This window comes from Leiobunum rupestre, chromosome 8, assembly GCF_980474605.1.
Source record: "Leiobunum rupestre chromosome 8, qqLeiRupe1.1.hap1, whole genome shotgun sequence".
NCBI classification, from domain to species: domain Eukaryota; kingdom Metazoa; phylum Arthropoda; class Arachnida; order Opiliones; family Sclerosomatidae; genus Leiobunum; species Leiobunum rupestre.
This window is the reverse complement of record NC_143391.1, coordinates 18,017,860-18,036,547: the sequence shown is the minus strand read 5'-3', so window position 1 is coordinate 18,036,547 and position 18,688 is coordinate 18,017,860. Positions and strand designations below refer to the sequence as shown.

The following is an 18,688-nucleotide window of genomic DNA, read 5'->3' as shown; positions in this document are numbered from 1 at the left end:
TCTTACGTCACAGCTTCTTACTTTTTTAAGTCTACGAGCGTAAGCTACAGTTGCCAAAGGAATGCAGGATTTTCTAGCGTGCGTGCAAATCGCATGTGCGAAGAATATATTAATAAAGCTGTGACTTGTGACGTAAGAGCAACATATTATATTTTTTTAATTTTTATTGATTATATTTTATAGAAACTAGGAGCACTAAACACAGCACCCCACACAAGGAGAACGCAACCCGTCAAAAGTCGTGCATTTTCTTGCGTATAATTTTCATTGGTTAGACGCTTTATCGCCTACTGCCCTCGGAAGGGGAAAATTCGGAAAATAACTTTTTTCTGAAATCAAAACTTTTTTGGCCATGGTACGATAATATTTTCTGAAATCGATACTATTTTGTCCATGGCACGATAATCTTTTTCTGAAATCGATACGTTTTTCTGAAATCAATACTTTTTTGGCCATGGTACGATTTTTTTTTCTGAAATCGAAACTTTTTTGGCCATGGTGCGATAATGTTTTCTGAAATCGATACTTTTTGGCCATGGTGCGATAAATCTTTTCTGAAATCGATACTTTTTTGGCCATGGAACGATAATTTTTTTTCTGAAATCGATACTTTTTGGCCATGGCACGATATTTGTTTTTCTGAAATCGATACTTTTTGGCCATGGCACGATATTTGTTTTTCTGAAATCGATACTTTTTTGGCCATATGGCACGATATTTTTTTTCTGAAATCGATACTTTTTTGGCCATGGCACGATAAATTTTTTTCTGAAATCGATACTTTTTTGGCCATGGCACGATAATGTTTTTTCTGAAATCGATACTTTTTTGGCCGTGATACGATAACTTTTTCTGAAAATAACCTTTTTCTGAAATCAACACTTTTTTGGCCATGGTACGGTAATTGTTTTTCTGAAATCGAAACTTTTTTGGCCATGGTATGATAAAAATATTTTCAGCACCTGGAAACGTTGTTACGACATTCGTAAATTCCGTCGTAGAAACAAGGAATCCATACTTCTACTTGGAATGCTTATCGCGGCAGATTTTCCTCTCGATGTGGCTGACGGTTATTTTTGACGTCACTATGTTAACTTAACAAACAACAACGTGAGAGGGGAGCGCGCGCAAAGGGGATTTTCTCTCTCGTAGGCGGGGCCAAAGCCGTCAGAAGGATTTTACCATACGTGATACGGCAGAATAAGCATTCCAAGTAGAGGTATGGATTCCTGTCAAAACCAACTAGAGGTCGAACCGCAACCGGTCTATGTTGACTGCGCGTGCTCGTGTTTGACCTCGAATGTCTTTCCTTGGCTCTTCAATCAGCCGTATTTACGCGACACACCTGGACGTGGTCTCTGGGTCAGGTACACGCGCGTATAATAATGATTTATAGGTCGCGTAATCCCCGTAATTCGAGCGAACGTTCATTAGCGATCCACCCGGTAATTGTTACGGGAGGGTTCCGCCAGAAAGAGTTACTTTTCGTTATTTTCAAATGCAAAGGTAGAATTCAATCACCAAGTTCCCCCCATTTTCCAAATGCGTTTCGAATGACGGCGCTATTGTTTCCTTTGATGATCGTTGAGTAAAAATATTGTTACGTCCGATAGATTTTTCAAAAATAGAAGAAAGGTGCGTGCTACGAGAAACGTTCGATTTCTTGGCCCAAAAATACATAAAGCTATCGTCAAAATGGCATAATTACTTGGTTCTCGATTTTTCAAAATACGCTTTCTTGAAAATAAATGAAGCGGATTTTCCGTGCCTCAAATTTCGTTTTGATTTTAGCCCCTTAACGACTCGTAGAAACTACCCCTTTGGCATTTTTACTTCTCATTTCCTCCCCAAGTTCCATTTCAAAATAATAGTTATTCATTTTTATTCGTTAGTCAGGGATTGAAAATCGCCCAGTCAACCGTTGACTATGTTCTGCATAGCTACAAAATCTAAGCCGTTCATAAGTCAACATTTACATTAAGTTATCTTTAACGTGGAATCGTCCATCTAGGCATCGTATCTGGAGGCATTTTAACAATTTATACCAAACCTCCGAGCTCATTCAGTCGAGTTCTCCGGGAATATTTCGTTCCAGTATAATCGGGGAAATTGAGTCATTGATGGAGATTCGATTTTTTCGAATGAAAGACCATCGAAATAGTCCCGCTTTACGTTTGCCAAGGACCATATCCGACAAATATATTACCTTCATTCGATAGATCTATCCTTACGTTGCAATTATTCGGGCGATGTTTGGAATGTGCTTCTATCATTCACTCCTTTTATCATGACGTACTCATCTTTCGGTCATTATTAAGACTTGTTTATCTTCCTTTCACCCTATATTAGTATAACTATTATATGGAACGTCTTATCTAACCCAATTTCACTTTTAGTATATAAGTAAACTATATTTATTAGACAGTTTCAGCTAGGAGCAACAAACACGGCACCCCACACAAGGAGAACGCAACCCGCCAAAGGTCGTGCATTTTCTTGTGTACATTTGTCATTGGTTAAACGCTTTAGCGCCTGCCGCCGTCGGAAGGGGAAAATTCGGAAATTGTCTTCCCCCCCGCCCGTAAAACGTTCATCTTAATGGTTCGTCCAACGAAATTTTTACACAACACTGCGCTAGCGTGTTTAAAGGCTAGCTGCGTTCTCCTTGTGTTTGTTGCTCTTAGATTTCAGCAACTTATGAAAATACGTAAATGCGAAATTTTGGATATAAACTTAAAAACTAAAACAAATTATAACATTTTTAAAAATTACTTGAAAAAATATATAAAATTTTAATTTTAATTTGTTCAACTAATTTGTTAAATGTCATTTAATTTGTTTAAACAATTTGTTAACGCGATCAATTGTATAGCAAAAATTACTCTTCCCACTAAACACAAGCACTACTTAGGTAATGTGAGAAGGTTGTGCACAAAATTGTAATGACTGTATTTACAAAAAAAAATGTCTCTATTTCTTTGCATAATAAAATAATTATAATAAATAAATAATAATAATAAATACGGCGCCATCTATGTTTCCAATATTATACGGATTTATTCAACACGAAGTATTGATTATTTCACGTTATTTGGCATATTTAGTGGAAACTATTAGCTGCACTCGGGCTATTTAATGTATCGGAAAGTGTAGTCCACATTTTCGATTTTTATTCTGGTGTAGTTCACACCACTACCACTTATTTGCGATCGAAAACTATCACTACCGTTGCGCCACATAGAGCCATTTTGGTCGTGAGTTTTCCAAATTTTTGGGTTTAATTATATCCAAGGCTTAACTTTTATGTTAGTCTAATCCACAAGCAGCTATTTTGAGAAAATGGTATTACCCTGATTCAAACTTGTCGCCATCGCAGAATCGGAGTAAAATTACTTAATACGGCTACTCTCTTACCCTACTCCGAAATCCCAGAACAAGCGAAAAGTATCCACCTAGTGTAGCACTATTAGAGTCAATAGGTTTCTGTAGATTAAAAGTAATTCCACTAAGCCTATGCCTTTTTACAGGAGTTCCGTACATTCCCAAGTTCCAACACCAGATACTTTTTTCAAATCAAATGTTTTACGAGTTGCGGAAACTGTCCATTACGCTGTAAGCCTAATATCATTAAAACCAATATAAGCTTTCAGTTCAGTTTAGTTCACTTTTCCACTCCGAATTTGGTCCCTTTTAAATCAGGGAGGCTCACTTAAAATTTCGTATAAGGGGCGCAGTGGCGGTACATGGTGGATGTCACCACGTTGGTCGTTTATTAGGTTTGCGGAGCGACCACCACCTGTCCAAGAGGTGTTTGGTGGCCTCCGTCGTCTCTGTTTTTGGTTTTTCTGCGGTTAGTCCAAGCCAGCGTTGCCAACCTAATCGAATAGAATTATCGTACCAACACCTGAAAATTATCGTATTTCAGTTCTATTTATCGTAGGCTTCAAAAATAGCTAGAGGTCTGACTAGCGAGTAGAAATGGGGGCGAAAATAAAAGGGGGAGCGGTTCTTCTCTCTCTTTAGAGCACTGATGACGCGATATTCCAAGGCAAAGAGAATACGTCCTATAATTATGGTACAAATACCATTTTGCATAATATTATAAATGGTAGTATTTTTTTGAGAGCGTACTATAATTTAGTTGTAAACATATTTCTAAGAATAAACTTTGATACGAAACCTAAGCGTCAAAACGGTATTTTTCAACAACGTACATTACAAAAACCATGGAGGAATACAAAAACTCATTCCTACTGAACTATCGTACAATTGTCGATATCGTACGTTGTAATATCGTACATCCTACAATTGTCAATATCGTACGTTGTAATATCGTACATCCTACTGAATTATCGTACAATTGCCGATATCGTACGTTGTGATATCGTACATCGTACGGAAGGTGAAATAATCTTACAAAACGATAATTATCGTCCAAGCCATCGGAGCTTAGGAAATATAGCGCCATCTGGCTTAATATCCGTCAACTAAATATGTGAAGAAATAGCAGACGACTTTTGAATTTCCATGTTTTTCGGTTGAACTTCCAGCTGTTGTGGGGAGATAATTTTGAACGAGCAGACAGCATTCCTATATTCAATTTAAAACTCGGTCAGTAGGCGGCGATACTTATGACCAAAATTGAAACTACGCGCACTCAAAAGACTCAAAACAGACTTTATTAAAAATCAATCTAACATTTTCCCAGAAACACGTTTTTGGTCAGTCTCTCTCGAGATTCGCTTTGACCCGGAATTAGATTGTTAAATTTTAATGAAACTTTAGATTGGTTCGGGTATACATCCCGCGATACGCTTGGGAGGAATATTTTTACCCTCCGCTGATGACGTGGTGTCGAAATAGGCCAAAAATTAACTCTAGGTTGGATTATAACCGAGGCTTATACCATCAGCCCGATATAGAGCGACAAGCTGTCAGCTCCCGCCACAAGTTAGCCAAGGGGTCTGTAATAAGGAAAGTATGCCTTTGAGGGTCTTCCGTTAACGGGCTTAGCGGAAATCCCGAATCCGGACAATTTATCCGGCAAAGAGTGACGTGGAGTCTACGTACAGTTCACTCTTTTACTTAATGCTTGGAAAATGGATTAGACAGAGTTGACTCAATTAAACTAAATCTGCTCCGAGTATTCCTGTTATCATAAGTATATAATATCGCTCTTACGAGAGAAGTTTACAACTAGGAGGTAAAAATGAAACATGTATATTCGCAAGCTCGACTCAGTTTTCAATGGGCGCTAAATTTTACCGCGTGCATTTGGTAAAAAGATTATCACCGAACGATCACCGAAGGGATTTTGAGAGCTTTGCGCCATCTAGGTTTAGTTCTCAAAACAGGACGATAAAATGTTACCAAAGGCGACATAAGACCCAAAAGTGTGTCCGTACGGTCTAATAATTTAATGAGAGCTTGTCGTGAAGTAACAAGAGGGGGAGAGGTGGTTAAAAATACGTCATAAAAATTTGAAATTTCCTCCACTTCAGCGCCGCCGAGTGAGGTGTTTTGTATGTCTATGGGCGAGTAAATCGAAGAGAGAGAATCGCCAGAGACCATAGACTAAATATATAGCTGCTAGTACTATTTCAACTAGTAGGCTATGTAGTCTATCGTGAGACTAGCTCTCAGTAAAATTTTAAAGGACGCACACTTTTGGGTCTTATGTCGCTTTTGATGTTACTCACTTTTCAGTTTGAGTGCGAGTTCAAATCAGTCCTTGGTGACAATGTGAGTCTCGAAAAAAGGTTCCGTCTGGAAATTAGAATTAAAACAATAGGAAGTGTCATACTTATTGGTATAAGGTTACTTATGGCCTAATCTATTTTAATTTATTTTAATTTATTACCTATGAAATAGTTTTAAAAGTCAGTTATTTTTTCTTCCCAATAATTACCTCCCAGACATTAGGCCTGCTATTACAAAAGTGACCTTGAAAGGTTAAACCTTTAAAGAGCAATAAGCTCGTTATAAAAAGATACTTTTAATTTATACCTCAAGGGTGTCTGAAACAACGGGGTCAAGTTGGAGAAATGATTAAAAATTCCAAGAACACACGAACCGCAAATAACAGAAATATTATCGCTAAATTTGTCACCAATGCAGTTTCGAGGTGTTTTTAATGCCAATAAATTGTATCCGCGATTAAATACGGAATCTCGCGGCGCGACTGGGAGCAAACAGGGTTTATTTAGTACAGAGAATAAGTCACGGGTGTATGCCCTTCGACCAACGCGTTTTGGAAATTACCAATTACTAATGAGGGAACCCGAGAAATATTTCACGCTTAACGATCCTTTTTGGATATTTTTAATCTAGTTGTACTCCAAGCTTCCTGCGAGGCGTCGCTGGGGGATCATTTACTGGTAAATTGCACCAGCCGAGGTCCGCACATTTCCGTAAGTAGATCGTAAACCAATTTCGCCTACCATCACCCGTCACCGGACAGCGAGGTCGGAACGCGGAGGAATAATATTATACCATCTTAGTACCTTCGAAGCGACTGTCTGGTGACGCGCGCTACTCTCGAAAGTTTCCGTATAGAAAACTTCAACGAGAATTTCCTCTTTATATCGACCGAAAAATAGTTTGTCAAAAAGCGGGCGCGATAAATAAAGGGGAAAAGGTGGGGCAACCGCCCATTCTCGTCCACTTTTGGTCGGTAATTAATCAAAGGCATTGCCGCCGCTGTTCTCTTATTAGAGACGCCACTACGAACGGAAATTTCGGACAATTTCTCGCAAGATGGGATTCGGCGCAGTGGGGGACTCATATGTGTAGATACCCCCGCGTTTTCAATTAATGAATTTTACAAGTTTGGGCGGGGAGTGTTGAGGTAACGTCAGCTCCCGACTCGTATTTTTTATCTCGTTTTTCGGATAGGAAAATGCTTTTTCTCTAGACTGTAAAGCCTGGTTTTCACTTGGCGGAAAATCACCGACAGAAAGTTTGACGTCGGCGATATGGTTTTCGACGTTTCGCTCACTGTCGGCGTTTTAGCATTTTCACTTGGCGTTTTTTTAGGGCGGAAATAAAGCGATTTCTTTCTGGCAGCGAGTTCGTCGGTTTTCGTTTGATAGTGGAGATTTAAGCCTAGGCCTAAAATGGATGATTTATCTGATCATAATAGTGAACTATTGATTAAAGCTCATGTAAGAATTTTAAATTTAATGTTATTTTACATGATCTATCGTGTTCAAAGAAATATGAGTTATGAAAGATCGGTTTGTGTGAAAGAAACATACTGGAAAAGAAGGCAACAAGGGTATCAAAAAAAACACGTTCCAAAACACAGAAAAGCACGTGGCCGAGTTCCGGATGCAAGAAGCAGGAAATTAACCATCCCCTGACGTCACAGTCACCTTTCGAAAATGGTTTTTGATTGGTTGAAAAAGAGCGAAATCGCCCAACTGAGCTAAAAAAATAGAAATGAAAATCGCCACACAAAACCGAAAACCGACGGAATTTCCGCCCGGCGTCGACGGAAATTTTCGCCCATTTTCCGTCGACGCCGGGCTTTTTCGCCCAAAAACCGCCAAGTGAAAACCAGGCTTTATTCTCGGTCTAGTCAGTGCTCTATACAGGGTGTTTCAAAAATCAGTACAGTAAATTTGAGGTGTTATAAGGGTTGAGTAATGATCTATGACTGTCTTGGTCGCTATTCTCCGTGACAAATTGGAGAAGCGCTGGAGTGTTTTAAAGTTTGACCTAAAAAGGCCTAAAAAGTAGACTACCGCACGAACACAACAACCCAATTTAGTAAAACCAGTTTTAGGGCTAGTAGGAAAATTTTACTCTACAAAGTATGAAAAACAAAATCGTGTGCTCAGTAGCGTAGCCAGGATTTTGTTTCGGGGGGTGGGCACACCATTGAAAAAAAAGTAAAAAAATAAAAATATTTGTACGTACGACTATACGTTTCGGGGGGGGGGGCACCAGTAGCGGCGCCAAGGGTGGGCTGAAGTGGGCTTTAGCCCCCCTGCATTTCTTAGAGGGGCCACATATTTATATTAAAAGGGCCACATATTTCAACTTATGAATTTTCTTTATCTCTAGAAATTTGTTTTATTGCCAAGAAAAGTTTTTCTGAAAAAAAACTTTCAAAATCAATTTGTTTACTCAATAAGACCATAAACAGATAGATTCGGGAGGAATGGAGCGGAAATAGAGAGAAAGTTGAATGGACAATAGAAAGAAAAGATAGGGAATTTAGGGAAATACCCCGGGCGTGCACGTGTCCCCTCTAGGTCGGGTACAAGGTCCAGTAAACGCGACGAGAGCCGCACCAAGAAAACGACCTTGCTCTTCTCGCTTCCTGAAAAATTTATAAGGGGTCACTAAATTTGTAAAATGGAGTGTACCTACACTCCATGGTTGTAAGGGCCACCAAATTCTTAGGGGCCACAAAATAATTAGCCCACCTGTGAAAAAACCTTAGCACCGCTTCTGGGGGGCACGTGCCCCCTGTGCCCCCCCCCCTGGCTACGCCACTGCGTGTGCTAAACATTAGTTTTATTAGTTTCGCACACGATTTTTCTGAAACACCCTGTATATCTCTAATATCTATCTATCCGTGGATATAAAAAATACGGCTACAATGTTGATGAAGAAAAAATAAACTCGTGAAAAATTCACGACACGGAAAGCTCCTAATCGATCGTAAATACTTAATTCCAAAAATCTCCCATAAAATATCAATTTTTGATGTATAATGCACGCGGCGTGCCAGATATTAGGCCCCAATGTCGTCTTGGCGAAGTCGACGAAGTTATATACACATCACGCGTTTCTCTAAATGAAAAGTAAAATTCGTCGTATAGGAAGGAACCTAAATGATAGTGTCTGCCTCGTTTGTCTCTCGAGTAGACAATAAAATCGGCTACAACTTTATTCTAAAGGGCACTTAACGGACATTGTTTTACGTCGTTTCAGGTGACCTGGTTTCAGTGGCAATCTCGAAGTCGAGGTAACGACAAGGCGACACCCGTTCGCTTGCTGTCGGCGACCGCGGCGAGTAAGTGGGCTCGTGGTAAATCCCCGACGAGAAGCGGCCCTCCTTCCGCGAGTCCTTCTTGTTGTTCCTTGCGGCTCCGGAAAAAGGACCACAAACCGCGGGAAGGAAACGAAGAACGGAAACCAGCTTCTCCCACTTGCGTCTCTTCCTTGCCCAACGAAGCCAGCCCTAGTCACACCGATGCGGACGCCAGAAGTAAGAGCGCTTCCGAACACCCTTCCACTTAAGGCTGGTTTTCACTAGGACAGAAAAGCGATGACGGCGAGGGCGGACGCAAAAATATTGTATTAGGCCTAACGGGGATTTTTTGCGTCAAAAGCTAACCGTCGTGACGTTTTGGCCTATTGAAAACTAGACCTTACCTGGTATTTCGACCGCGGCTTTCGAGGCTACCGTTATTACCCGGGCCTGACCATCGAGTGACGGGTCCGTTCATTGATAACTTCTCCGCCCGCCTTATCACTGTCCGACAGTACGCCGGTTTTGTTTTTTACGACTATTAATAGACCTTCCCTATCCTACATTTATACCTTTGGGTCCGCGGTCAATCCTATTTCACGCACTCGAAAAAACGCTCTATTACGCCCCCCCCCCTTCCGGGGAAACGCGCCCTCACCGGAATAATAATATTTGTAACCCCTCTTTACCAACCGGTGTTAAAGTTAACTTTTAACGAATAGCTATAACAATTCTTTTTGGATGTCGAAAATACGTAATCTATGAAATATTACCTCATTATACAGGGTGTTTCAAAAGGATATGCAAAAATTTTAAGGAGTTGAAGGGAGTGAGTTGTATGCCTGTTTTTCCCCCATTTTCCTACGATGAGTTAAAAGAGCGCCAGAGAGCTTCAAAGCGTGGCCTACTAGCCCCTGGAAGTAGGCTGCAACAAGCGCAAAACCAGGGACTTTAGTGTTAACGTTACCTTTTTACCTCGATTTGTGTATCACACGAACCCAAACCTTAATGTTCGCGTTTCCCTGCTGCTTGGTTTTGCGCTCTTTTAACTCATCGTAGTAAAATGGGGGAAAACAGGCATACTTCTCAACTCACCCCCTACAGCTCCTTCAAATTTTTGCATAACCTTTTGAAACACCCTGTATATGTATAACCTAAAAGGTCAACTACGTTCGCTACACTTTCAGAGCATGCGACAAACCGATTAAGACTTTTTGCTTCACTTTACAATAGTAGGAAGCTGGTGGTGGTCGTAACTAGTCCCTGCCTTCGCGCGCGCTATCGAGTGACGCGAAAACCAAAATTTCTTTATTTTTTTCGCTTTTAAAGATTTCCATATAATAAAACTTGTTTTATAGCCTAATATATCCTTTACTCGTAGTCATGAAATATAAAACGCGTCTTCCGGAATATTAAGATTGATTTATCGCTTCAAGTGGTTTCCGAGAAGAAAGAATAATTATTGACCTTCTACAGACTTCCGAGATTTGACTTTTTATTCAACCTTTGTAGACTGCGAAAATGGCGCGTATAGGCTTAGAAACTAGAGAAAGTTTGACTTAATATAATATGAAAGAGGTTGAGCCGGGGAGTTGATAGGGTAAGCTACTTTCTTGGCGTGATTACTCTAGGGGACGAAGACGCGCAGTTCCAAAGAACATTTACTTTTCACGAAGGGTATTTCGCTGGGCTAAAGCGAGGGGGTTGAGACGCGGGAAACGAGCTAAATAAATCAGATTTTTCGGTAGGATTCGTTGGAAATTCAATGTTAACTTTGTCACTGGAAAACTCAACTCCAAACTCTATAGCCGCGTCCCCACTAGACACTTTGGAAACGTACGTTTTGAAACGGTTTCGAAAGATCAAATTGAACATTTTGGTGGTCAACTGTATTAATAGGCATACGATAAATACATTCATAAGTGTATAATATTGTTACATAAGTGTGTATTCTTTGCATGCAAAAGTTTTACTGAGAGCTATTCACAAGACAGACTGGGTAACGGGCTTCGTCGCCGTTTTGCGTCCGCTTGCTAAGGTTAGGCGCCCACTGGCTCTCCCTTTCGTATCCGTTATAACTCCCACAGGGCATTGTCTCCGTTACGAAGCAAAGGCTTGTGAAAGGTAGGACGGAGACGTTACGAAGAGGAGTGAGCGCCTAGCCTTAGTAACGCGTCACACGTAGCCATTGACAGCGCCTCGCTAGGAGGAAGATTTTCTTCTCGCGATGACGTCACTCCGTTTCTAGCTCTCAGTAAAAGATTCCCCTAAGTGACAAACTTATGGAACAATATTATAGACTTATGATACATTCGACACCAAAATTTTACAATTTGACTTTCGAAACCGTTTTACAAAACCAATCTCAAGTGATAGTGTGAACTCGGCTTATGGGTCGGGCGAATAGGGAAAAAATGTTCAAAGTTTAGACGACTCGCCGGTATATTTATCATAATACGTTCGTCCTTCTTCGACTAAAATCCGCGGTCAAAATGAAGGGGTTGACGTATCCGAGCTCTTTCGTCGGTTGTTCTCGCAACTTCTAGAGAAGAGCGGTTGGGGGTTAGGAGAGAAAAACGATAGTTTGTTCCGTGTAATGGCTCTTAGAAGAATCTCGCCGCCTCCCATTCTGCATCCGAACTTCGTCCGTGAACGTGCGAAGAATAGATAAGGACATTCTTGTAGAAAATAAATCCACTTCCTCGAATGACTCGAGAGCGATTTATGTAGGCTCTTGTCCGTTTTATTTTGCCCCGCTAAACAAAGGCTCTGTCGCGGTCTCCTTACGGCCGAAAACGTTCTTTCCGGACCCGGATTGTTAGGCCGTTCGTATCTCTAATTACCCGTGTTAATTAAAGGAGTATATACGTTATAGCGTCTTCTATATTTCGCCCGAAAATGTTTTCTTTCGATCTCGGCGCAGTTCCGCTCGGCGTTTATCTGCCGGAATTCATGCCCGGAGACCTTTCGGTGGTTACTTGCCAAGGATCGAACGTAACTCTGGTATGCGACGTCCAGGGTCAAGGAACTTCCGTCTCCTGGAAGAGGCGCTCCCATACCGACACCGCCAACGTGCACCTTTTCCAAGGCGACACCCTGGAGCTGGAGGACGTCAAGAAGGAAGATGGAGGATTCTACTTCTGCGAAGTTAACGGAAGTGACGCCGATCAGCCCGTCATCACCAGGGAACTGATTCTTTCAGTCGAATGTAAACGTGGTTAAAGGCTGGTTTTCACTAAGGCCAAATCGCAACGACGGTGAACGTCGACGGAAAATAAATGCATTAGGCCTAAAGGGGATTTTTGCGTCCACGCTCTAGTGAAAACCAGCCTTAAGCATTTGAAAAAGAGCCGAAACGATGTAAGCTTTTTCGCGTCTCGTTTTGCAGATCCTCCAGTCATATCTGTCCCGGCCACCGAAGTTCGTGGTTCTTCGTCCGATAGTTGCCGTTTGCATTGCGTGGTGGAGGCCTTTCCGGAAGCCATCGTCACCTGGTACAAGGACGACGTTCAACTGGGTGACATCAGCGACGTTCGCTACCAAACCGCTATGGAAACGAACGGTAATTGTACCCTGAGGGCCACCTTGCTAATCCGCATTCCGAACGATACAAACAGTGCCAACGATTCGTCGTCCGAGAACGAAAACGCGTCTCCCAATTTCGGAAACTACACGTGCGTGGCTGAGAACAAACACGGCAGAAGCAGCGCCGTCCTCAGACTAGTGGGCAAGTTTGGTTCATTCCGAAGTCTATAATAAGAGAAGCCTCTAACTCCCTGTACCGCCAACCTAAAACTTTTGAGACGTCTTGTTTTCGACACGGAGCAAGGAAGAAATGAACGCGGCCTAGGACTAGCGAATCTAGTGAGCGCTATATTTAGTCTTTTCGCGAAAAAGTAGTCTGTTCTCCAAAACGTCGGTTTGCAAACCTGAAACGTAGGTATAGATCATCCTTGGTTTAAAACTTTAAACGCGAAAGGCGTGCAAGGTTTTCCAAAGCGTATTGAGAAAATTCAGAATCACGTTTATTGTTCATTAGTATGTATATTTATGATAGCAAATAATAGTTTTAACATTCATTACCTTCATAATGTAGAAATTACCAAGTTCAATCAAAACGAGGCGAGTCTCTAAAAATTTAAAATCCCCAGCAAAATCCTACGGGAATTCTACGAGCTAAAATGTAAAGAATCGTCTGCATTTTTCAAATGTTTTCTCAGCTGCTACTCGCGTATGAATCGAGGGGCTATCCAATCATTCCAATGTTAGACGTTTTGTACATCTGTTTTCAGATTTCAAGTGATTTCAATATTTAATTGATTAAAGTTATTAAAGCTACTAAATTTACGTGATTTCAAGTGATTTCACTGCTGATGTGTACACCTGAAGTCCATCTGTATGAATACAGGGTGTCTACATTTGATCGGCCCAGGCATTTTTCTCAAAAACTATACCTTCTAGAAATGTGAAATTTTCAGTATGTACTCTTTCGGAGGAGATCGTTCTTATTTGTGATTTTCAGAAAAATCGTGAAATTTTTCACGGTTTTAGAATTTGTAGTTTTTCAACGCTAGGTGGTAGACGAAAAGTTTTAAGGAGTAAGTTGTAGAGCATACTTGAACACCTTTAATGGAGTTAGTGTGGTCAAAATCGTACATTTTGTCGCTGAAATAATAGGTCATGAAAAATAACAAGTTGGTACTACCATATGTAACATAATTACTCATTACATTGAGCGAACCCAAAAATGCAAAAATGCTTATAATCCTTGCGCTATTGAAAAGGTTACCATGGAAATTAAATCATGTTATCGCGAGGCACGAGCTAAACTTGACATGGGCAAAGCCAGAAACGCGCGAGGAATTCTCACTAGCTTCCGTTTCCCATCAGTAAAGTTGATGACGCGTATTTCGTCACGGAGTTGTAAGTGATGCAATTTATGTCATATCCCGTGAACAAGGTTTCATTCACGAAAATGCTTTTATGGCATACTTATGAGTGATTATGTTACATATGGTACTACCCAAATGTTTTTACACCTCATGTTATTGTAATGATTGTCTGTGAAAAATGAACATGTTTTGAGCCAAATCGTTGTTTTACCTTTACAAATTAAGTGTTAGAACAAGCGCAATTTTATAAGGAATTACACGATTTCTAGGGACAAAAAGTTGGTGTTTTTTATTAAACAAGAAAAAGAAATTTTTAAGGTCTACAAAATGTCTAATTTATGCCAACTGAATTTCCGAAAGCTTTTTTTTGCACTTCTGATTCACATTTCTAGAAGGTATAGTTTTTGAGAAAAATGCCTGGGCCGATCAAATGAAAACACCCTGTATATCGAGTGGACTATATTTTCTGGCCACATATCGCCGTAACAAATCTGAATCCCTCCTTATACCTCTAGTTCGAAAACGAGACGTTTCAAGATTTTGGGCGAGTTGGAAGCTTCTCTTATTATAGGCTTCTGGTTCATGATACCCTGCTCGTTATAAACCCCGATCGCGTGGTCTCGATGTCAGTTTAACCGTAACGGTTTATTGTCGCAGCTCCGAACGTGTGGGACTCCCGGACGAGAGAGGGGGAGGATGAAGTCGAGCCACGGCGCTTCAACGTGACTGGCTTCATCATCGGAATGATGCCGCCGATTTTCATCTCCTTCTACATCATTTTGAAACTGGGCTATCGGTCCCGCTACGCGCAAGAACACCCGGAGGACGAAGGCGGACGAGAGGAACCATTTTTCGTCAGCTACTGAAAATCCCAAAAATTAAATGGAAAGACATTTTTCCCCATCAATACGTACGTAGGAGCAGCCGGCCCTGACCACTACTGTCCTTTTGGTACTTCTTCAAGACATATCACGAACAGTTTTTTACAGTTGTCGTCTCGTCTCTTACGTGTAAGGTAACACGCTGAGAAACGGGAAAAGATAGAAGCGTATTTTTCCATTAGAGAGCTACATTCCGCATTCCCCGTTACGCGGTTTTTCACTTTCTCTATATCATAAGTAACATAATAACAATAAGTATGACAATTAACGAGATTTACAACCAAACTGATTTTCATAGTTATTGCGTAATCAAGATGTTTTCTCAGCACAGAGCCCTCTAGTGTCTAAAATACGCGAGACTTCCGCTAAGCCGAAATATCTGGTTTCCGATAGATAGGCGGAATATTAGTCTAAAATGATAAAAACTAAAAAAGTTTTTCTCGGCGCCACGAGGTCATGTTTTTTTATCACGCGTGATTCGCAGGCGGGCTTCTAAACAATGCCAAAGGCCCTCGCGACTCCAGAACGTGCTCTCCGATATTAGGCTTAAACTTTTGTCAAAACGGTAAGTCGCGAGTCCAAGTCACAGCTTGAATAGAGTATCAGTGCCGAAAAAAGGTTCGGTTAGAAAAGTAGCATTAAAGCAATAGGAAGTGTAATACTTATTGTTATTACGTTACTTATGCTATATCAAAGGCCCATTCACTTAAATTTTCACTACTCGAGGTGCAGTAGTCGGTGGGGAATTGGATTTTCACGCCATCAGAAATAATCCAATTTTTATAGTTTAAACAAAATAGGCCTAATTATAATATACACAAATATATTTATGCACTTTTTACGAAGTAATATCGTTACACGGCAATTTATCATATAATCTTGAATAACCAATAGTGCACTCCATATTTTTTCAAAATAACGCGGAAAATCTTATATAAGATACTATACTATAAAGAAATAAATGAAAAAAAAAATGTAGTCTACTTATAACTTAAAAGTTTGCCTTCTAAAGGTTGAATTGTCATCCTCCGAATAATTCTTTAAACTCTGGTAAGAATGTCGCAAGTAGACCCTATCGGGTCATTATATTATATACCAGCCGCTTACGAAGGTTTTATAGAGTAACACTATTTAGTCTAGATATTGATTCACTTTCGAGAAAGGCCCAATTTCCTTCCTAAATCACCTGTAAGATACATAGCTAATTTGGGCTAATTCCAACAATCGTACCGAACATCGCCAAACATTTAAAATAGCGCTTATAAAACTCTCCCACTTACATATGGATGCAAAACATATTTTATTTAAAAATAAAAAAAGGAGTAGACGAACAAAAAATTGTATGATTTACCGAAATATAGTTTAATTTTTGAAAAAGCGACTCGTTCCGAAAAATGCCGTCACAAAGCGAAAATCTTGGGAGGAGGAAATTGTGATTTACGAGTGGGTTCGCTAGAAATTCGGAATCTCGTTGCGGAAACGAAATAAATCGTTTATTCCAATCATTGCGGAAAAAAAGAGAATTGCAAAAAGAGAGTAGATTTTACGAAATGACGCTTTAGTCAACATTTTTACGATTAAAAATTTATCGAAAAAACGTAACCTTTCTCATTTTCAAATCGAAGACAAATCAATATTTCCAAATATAGATTTTTGATTTACTTTTCTTTGTACCGTCGCGCGACAATTTTTCGGATTAAGAGGTAAGGGAGATGTCAATAACTCCCAAATCGAAACTTTGGCTATCAGAACTGGGATTGTAAAAAATGAACGTAGAAATTCCGGAATCGGTTATACCCGGAGTTGGTCGAAATAGGAGTATTCCAATTGGAACTTTTTTTTTTAAAATATTTCTTTAAAGTTTCATGGGCTACCACACATTTCCCCACTCTGGTTTAGTTTCGCTTTTACACGATAGGTAGCGCCATTAAAAAAGAGTGGATTTTTAATTAAAATTTAGTTTCAAAGGAATTAAGAATATTTTGTCTCAGACTATGCTGAAGATGGACGCTCGCTACTTAGAGGGCGCCACGGGTAGGCGTCACGCGAAGTTATTAAATAGAGGCGGTAAAGCGCCATCTTTAGTATAGTCAGAGAAAAATCTTCCTCAAATGAATATTTTTATCTGGATCAACTCCTGGTTATAAATCCCCTTTAAAATTAAAAGTCGGTAAAACAAATACAGCTTGTTATTTAGTATAGGGTAGTCAAATCGTAAAAAAAAAACTATATTTGTGCCAATAAGCCATATAATTAAAAAAAAAACATATATATCAGATAAACAGAGATAGAATAGAAAAGCTTGAGGTGAGACAGAGATAAAACTATATACAGGGTGGAAGCCTCAGCCGTGGTCCAGCCTCGTTACTTCTCCTAGTACACCCGAGTGCTGCGGGTGGAACACTTCTACAGGCGCTGGTAGGCCAAAATTAGACCAATGGGAGAATTGGATGCCTCAGCCGTGGTCCAGCCTCGGTACTTTTCCTAGTCTAAAATTAGACCAATGGGAGAATTAGAAGCGCATCTTCCAAATGCTTTTTCGGGCGATTGGATAAAGATGCGCTTATAATTATCCCATTGGTCTATTTGTGGAATACCAGCGCCTGTAGAAGTGCTCGACCCGCAGCACTCTCGTGTACTAGGAGGAGAAGTTAATTATAAACTTTCGATAATAAGGTTTTATAAAGCGTGGATATTAAACACATTTTTCAAATAGAGCTATGCACATATCATATCGGAGATGAGAGTGCGAAAATATATCACGTAAAGAGCGGTAATTAATAGACCAAAAATATCATTTTCTAGAGTACTTAAAAGTCGTAACTTTAAAACTTTTTTCTTTGAGAAATATAACCATCCGCCTTAATATTTGGCAACGAGATAAAGATACGCTTTGGGACCGCCTATACAGATAGAATTTTAGTGGCTGGTCATTTTCTAAAACGACTCCGGCGCGCAAAGTGTTTTCTGAGTTGCGAAAGATGGAAAATATTTTCGTCCAACAGGGAATTTTCGCTTAAGCCTCGGTTTTATGGCGATTTAGACGAGGGTTACCCGGACAGCTTCTAGGAGCGATTTCACGCTCTCCTCGCTTTGTACCGAACTGCCCAATGAAAACCCCGTGATTTGACTACAGTCGTTTGGGAATTAATTTCCAGCTCCCATTTTCAAAACGCGAAGAAGGAATTTAACGATGAAAGGACAAGAGTCGTAATTATTAAAAGCTGCTTTAATAGTAAACTATGCCATTAGATCGCTGGCGAAAAATATGTAAATAAAATGCCTAAAACGAACACGTTTTTGGTCCTTTTGTAAATGGCTTTGGTAGAAAGTCCAGTGAAAAATAAGGTCGATCTTTTTAATCTCTCGGAGCCTTGAGTTAAATTCGAAGAAAAAGAGTATTTTGGAGGGGAACGTTTTCGGGGGAAAATATGTGATTGGAATTTCTTCTAACTTATATGAATATGGTGCTTTTAGGCTATAAAATATCATGAAAAATAAACATGTAAATAGGTTTGAGAGTGAGATAAAATTTGAGATTTCGATTTGAACATGTATAAAATAAATCAAAATAAAATAAAGTTAATTATATTGAATGATGAAAGGTTTGAACTTTACTAAAAATTTTCCATGTATTGGGTACGAACATAAGTGTATAATATTGTAACATAAGTGTAACACTTCCTATTATTCACATGAAAAAGTTTTACTGAGAGCTATTCACAAGACAGACTGCATAACGGGCCTCGTCGTCGATTTGCGTCCGCTTGCTCCACGTCACACGTAGCCTTTGACAGCGCCTCGCTAGGGGGAGATTTTCTTCTGGTGATGACGTACGTTACTTCGTTACTAGCTCTCAGTAAAATATTTCCGAAAGTGACAAACTAATGGAACAATATTATAGACTTATGGTATGAATGAATGAAACTTTA

At 40.0% G+C, this 18,688-nt stretch overlaps 1 protein-coding gene across 2 annotated transcripts in view; it reads left to right on the top strand.

The window, feature by feature from the left end:
• The window catches only part of LOC149932551 (lachesin-like), a 44,634-nt gene extending 28,962 nt beyond the window's left edge, over positions 1 to 15,672 (top strand). The window contains exons 2-7 of one of the 2 annotated variants that reach the window (XR_016472837.1): positions 6,331 to 6,410; positions 8,944 to 9,220; positions 11,907 to 12,191; positions 12,372 to 12,710; positions 14,533 to 14,993; positions 15,453 to 15,672. Coding sequence is in view for 1 of the 2 variants with exons in the window: in XM_090155873.1 (XP_090011999.1) it covers positions 6,331 to 6,410; positions 8,944 to 9,220; positions 11,907 to 12,191; positions 12,372 to 12,710; positions 14,533 to 14,741 (1,190 nt within the window). In the remaining variant the exon portion in view is untranslated. Of the gene's footprint in view, positions 1 to 6,330; positions 6,411 to 8,943; positions 9,221 to 11,906; positions 12,192 to 12,371; positions 12,711 to 14,532 lie in introns of both variants that reach the window. The other variant, XM_090155873.1, reaches the window with a different exon arrangement.
• Positions 15,673 to 18,688: the final 3,016 nt, after the last annotated feature.